The sequence below is a fragment of the Aplysia californica genome, unplaced genomic scaffold (genome assembly GCF_000002075.1).
Source record: "Aplysia californica isolate F4 #8 unplaced genomic scaffold, AplCal3.0 scaffold00559, whole genome shotgun sequence".
Taxonomy (NCBI): domain Eukaryota; kingdom Metazoa; phylum Mollusca; class Gastropoda; order Aplysiida; family Aplysiidae; genus Aplysia; species Aplysia californica.
The window spans coordinates 466,028-471,027 of NW_004797829.1; the positions used below are offsets into that span (position 1 = coordinate 466,028).

At 41.8% G+C, this 5,000-nt stretch overlaps 1 protein-coding gene across 1 annotated transcript in view; it reads right to left on the reverse strand.

Annotated features, from left to right (window-relative positions):
- Positions 1-3,287: 3,287 nt before the first annotated feature.
- LOC118478431 (homeobox protein ceh-10-like) overlaps positions 3,288-5,000 on the reverse strand; it is a 10,302-nt gene continuing 8,589 nt past the window's right edge. The window contains exon 4 of the mRNA XM_035972026.1: positions 3,288-3,562. Coding sequence (XP_035827919.1) covers positions 3,288-3,562 — 275 coding nt within the window. The remainder of the gene's footprint in view (positions 3,563-5,000) is intronic.

Below are 5,000 nucleotides of genomic sequence, written 5' to 3' on the forward strand. Positions count from 1 at the left end.
GGGGGGGTAAAGTCTTCGTGGCTGTTTCCTCATTTTCATATCTCTAGAATAGACGGTGAATTTGGGGGCTTCTACTTTTAAATTACTGTTTAGAACCGAAAGGGGAATTACTCCACAACCGTACCATTCTCTTCAGACTGATTCGTTCATCATAAATTCTGTAGAAATGATCGTTTAACATGATTGGTTGCTGCATAATTGTCGAAGCAGCAACGGAGACGATCATGAAAAATTCCATGGAAAGGGTTACTATGTGATGATTTCACTTGTGTTGTTTGTCTAACTAACTTTTAATAAGTAAGTCGCCATGTTTATGTTGGTTTTTGAACTGTTGGTAGAAGAAAGAAGGGAAATAACTCTGAAACAAGACTCGAAACTGTTCTCGCAAAAAAAAAATTAATTAAGTAGTGCACATTATGGGAATTTGATGCGGTGTGATTGTATAGAATCAATGTTGGGGGAGAATGCGGCGTCTTATCCTTGTGGAAACTCCTTGTACTCATACCTAATAAACCACAAAAGATAAAGGTAAGTTTGATTCTTTTTTATTTTTAATGTAGGTGTTTTTACGACCCATCGACACAATTTAGATCATTAAGGAGGCGGGGCTCCAATCCTCCTGTCAGGGCCAACCTGGGCTCAGAGCTGAGGAATACAATGTCCCAGTAGAAAGATCGAATTACCCAGTAACCCCCCCCCCACTACCCCTTTATTTGGGATTCAATCTCGGGTCTCCTGCGGGTAACTGCGATCAAGTGCCTGATCGCTAGACTACAGATAACGATAGTGGAAGGTAGGAGACAATATCAGCAAAATTCCGCTTTCCACTCATACCCAAGCGAAAACTGAGTGTGAAAAAATATAACATAAAATTGTATGCACCTAACTCCCTTTGCAACACTGTAAGATTTATGAGACAAGATCATAAGAACCGAGCCAAGTGGGAAAATTTGTATTTGATGTCATTCCTAAAGAACAAAACTGTGAACTGAGCAGATTCTCGAACCCACGAACCCGCAATGTAATGTTTAAGGTGTTAATGATTTTTTTTTCAATTGCCTTTAAAAGTTATTTATTGCTTCAGAGGCCTTCTTTTCCAGAATGATCTGCTCTCTATCTATACTCTCTCTCTCTCTCTCTTTCTCTCTCTCTCTCTCTCACTCACCCTCACTCTCTCTCTCTCTCTCTCTCTCTCTCACACACACACACACACACACACACACACACACACACACACACACGCACACACAACAGACGAGTGGATATCAGTGGAGCGAATTCATTGGATTATGAAGATGCCAGTGGTCTGCTCAGTGGTCATTGCATTCAATGTTGAGAAGCATTTTTTTCTTGTTGACAAGCACAAAGAACTCGCAATCACCAAGGACTCGGACTCATTGCATTGAATTGAAAGTCTAACATAAATAATTACCATAATACATTATTCTACCATCATGAATAAGGGAGAAAAAAGACGGCATGGAATGGGAGATAAAAGGTTTTAGATAAATAGAAACCGCTTCTTAATTAAAGACTCAACTCAATTATAACGATGGATTGATTATTAAATTGCTAACTATCAGATTAATTGGTGTCACGCTGGGCCATGGTAAAGAGGGACATTTTTTAAATTAAAAAATGAGACCATCTTTAACACAGATTGTAAGGAGTATCTAGGGTTAACTCTTCCGTTTGACTCGGTCTTGTTATAGTAGGACTATAAGTCAAAAGTCTTTTATGCTGAAGGACCTTGCAATCTTGAAAAAGCATTCAATCCTTTACCCTGATCAAGAATCACAAAAGCATTAGGATACAACTGCACAGCAGGACGATACCAATCGATCGAGCTTTGACTGGGTCGAGCCATTCAGAAAAGCTTTTTTTAAAAAGTTAAGTCCAGTCGTCTCTCATTCCTCGATATTAATTTTAAAACATGATTTAAACGTATACCATACCACAAAATCATCAAAACAATAGGATACAACAGCAAAAGTTACAATCTGGCGTACCCTGATTTTTTTTTATTCATGCATTATTTCCTGCATGTGTTGACATCGTGAATATTTTAGGAATACCACGGCTCCTAGAGTTTACTCCAGCTAAATTTGTTTAGATGGGTTGATCTTCAGTGTCACGACGCGATGGAATCAGACGCGATGGAATCAGACGCTCGTCAATTTTTTTTTGGGGGGGGGGCATGAGGAGATATCGATATCACCATAAAGCTTGTTCTGTTGTCTTGCTTTCGGTGAAAAAATGTTCATCTATCTTGAATAGAAGTCGAGATATTTGAGGCTGAAGGAGGTGTGGGTTGCCTGGTTTCAGAGGCAAAGCTAGCGAGAAAATGGCCGCCAAAGTTTTGTGACCCCCAAAGCTTGAGAGTGCTTGGAAGCTGCAATTTATATTTTTAGTGCCTTAAATCAACTTTTAAAAGTAAAATCCACACACAAATGTGTTTTTAATAAGACCTAACAGGTGATGAGTCTAAAAACAAAAATTCGAGAAAAATTTGCCAAAACGAGCGGAAAAAAGCTGATTTCTTTGATTTCATTATTTTGACCAGCGCCTGATTTCATTACAATGCCTCTCTAATGATTGTGTATTGGAACTGTTTCTTCTGAATAGTTTTGACCTCTTTGTGGGTGGCTGGAGGGTACTTTGATGTAGTTTGCTCCTTCATTCCAATCAAACATTCGCCGTCCTTGTCACTCCTCCTTCTTTGGTGTGTTTATTACTCTCTTGTAATAGCTCTAATCTTCGGCACTCATATGTCCTCTACTTTTGTTGCAAAGTGCAGTAAAAATCTTACGAAAACAAAACAAACGCCATTGTGTCTTTTTAATTATCAAAGATACAGATTATAGGCTTTGATCATAAATTGGTATCCCCACCCTTTCTCTTCCCCGTTCTCTTCCTCACTACCTCAGGTTGTCAGACCTGATTCTTTGGATACAATAAAGAAGGGTGTTTGGAGGGGGGTGGATGAGAGGGGGATTCAACTCGCCTAAGGAAGATCAGCACTTATGAACATCGAGTTGAGTTTATGCATGGGTACTGTTAGTTTCTGCTGACCATATGGACCGTATTCCTAACTTCTAATTGTTCTGTTTTTTACTTTGACCACAGAGGACACAATTATTTGTTATACTGTACCTTTAAACAAGGGATCTAGATTGTGTATTGCAGGGTAATAAAACTTATTTTCAAAACCCCAAAACAAGTAAGTGAGTTTTGAGGACAGAAGCGACTGATCATATGAGTGGGATACTGGGGTCTCTGTCAACATCTCAAATGACCGTCTCTGATGATGCCTCAGTCACCGAACTGCCCAGTCTCTCTGCCTGACCTATCATGATGAGCCCACCGGTCTGTGCAGGGAAAGGAGCTATCACCGCTGTCTCCTTCTCCGCGGGGCGATGGTGGTGCTCTTCTTTGGCCCTCGGCGGAGTCAGACCATGGCCAGCGGTCAGTCTCGCCAGGTCAGAGCCTGGCATAGAGTTGCACACATTGAGGGCAGGCTCACTGGTGAGGTTTTGTTGTCGGGACTTGGTACACGGCGAACCTGTGGACAAAATGCTGCGATTTTACCTGTCGTTTTACAAAGGAAATAGAAAGGGGTTTTTTCCACTTCACCTGAAACCCCAAAAAGATTGACAACAACTGTAGGCATGCTATGAAATGCATAAATGTGGGCTCATGATTTGTGTTGCACTGTCCAAATGTGCCGCAACATGGCTTCTGGTCTGCTGTCTGACGTAAATGTACCAGGATACCTGGAGGTGTCATCTTTGCTTCAGAGGTTGGCATGTGATAACCCGCCATTGCTTTCTGTCGCCAAATACAGTCATGCCTTGATGCTGTCAGTCCACATTGTTCGTTGTCCGTCCTTATCTCTTGTGCCCCACATCTTGCCTTCAAATAAGTCCTTCATAAAGGTCTGTTGGCATTTTATATGACCAAGTTATTGTATTTTTCTCCTTTTCTGTTTAACCCTATCCGTACGCCCTGGGGTCACTTTGTACCCCCGGGCTGTATTCTTCACATTTTAGAATACTTCTACTGCGAAAATCTCTTTGAAACTTTCAGTATTTCTCAAAGAATCGATTTGACAGACTGCTATGCAAAGCGTACGGATCAGATTAACGAGTAAATTTTCTCTTTGGAAAGTGGTGGCACAGAGTTCCCCACGTCGTATGGACACGGTAGTAAAACACGACGTACGGATAGGGTTAACAGGGTTTGTCTTGTGTGGAAATGTGTCCGTTTCGACCTCAGAGCGACTGTTTAGTGTAAGACTCCGCCATATGCCTTTTTGAAAAGGGACGTACGACGGATTCTTACACTGAGCAGTCGAAAAAAGCTGACCCTCCATTTCTTATAGGTAGTGTCCATTGGCATCCTCGGTTCGGTTCTGTTCGGTTCTGTCGGTTTTGTCGGTTTGGGGAGTGGAAACACAGTCAAAGACGACAAAACTGATGATGAAATTCAATAACAAACGCGTGTGTGGGGTAACGTGTTACCCTCTCATTGAGAGGTCCCGGGGTTCAAATCCGGGTAGCGACCAAAAATTTTTCTTCTCTAAAATTGTCTCCTTTCACCTCCTTTCCTGCTCTCTAGCAATGTTCTGACGTCTGCTTTCGTTTCCACTTTCTGCCCCCACCCCTCACCTCCTTTTCCCCTCATCTGGACTCCTGGCTCTTTCTACAGCTTTTCTACTGCTACTCCTTAGCTTCTTCTTACAGCTGTCTTTCAGCCACACCCCTGATCTTCTGATTGGAAAGATCTACTCCTCTAGCCTTCTCGGACAAGGGCAAAACATATCGGAGGGCCTGTGTGCAAGTTGCGCACGTTAAAGATCCTTTGGTGGTCTAAAATCAAGAAGAGTAGACTTCGACCGCCACCCGGGCAAAATTCAAAATTTAATTTTTCTACCAACTGAAAAAGGTAAATGTATCCCGCGCGCTCATATGACCTTATGCAGTTGCGAGCACCGTAATACA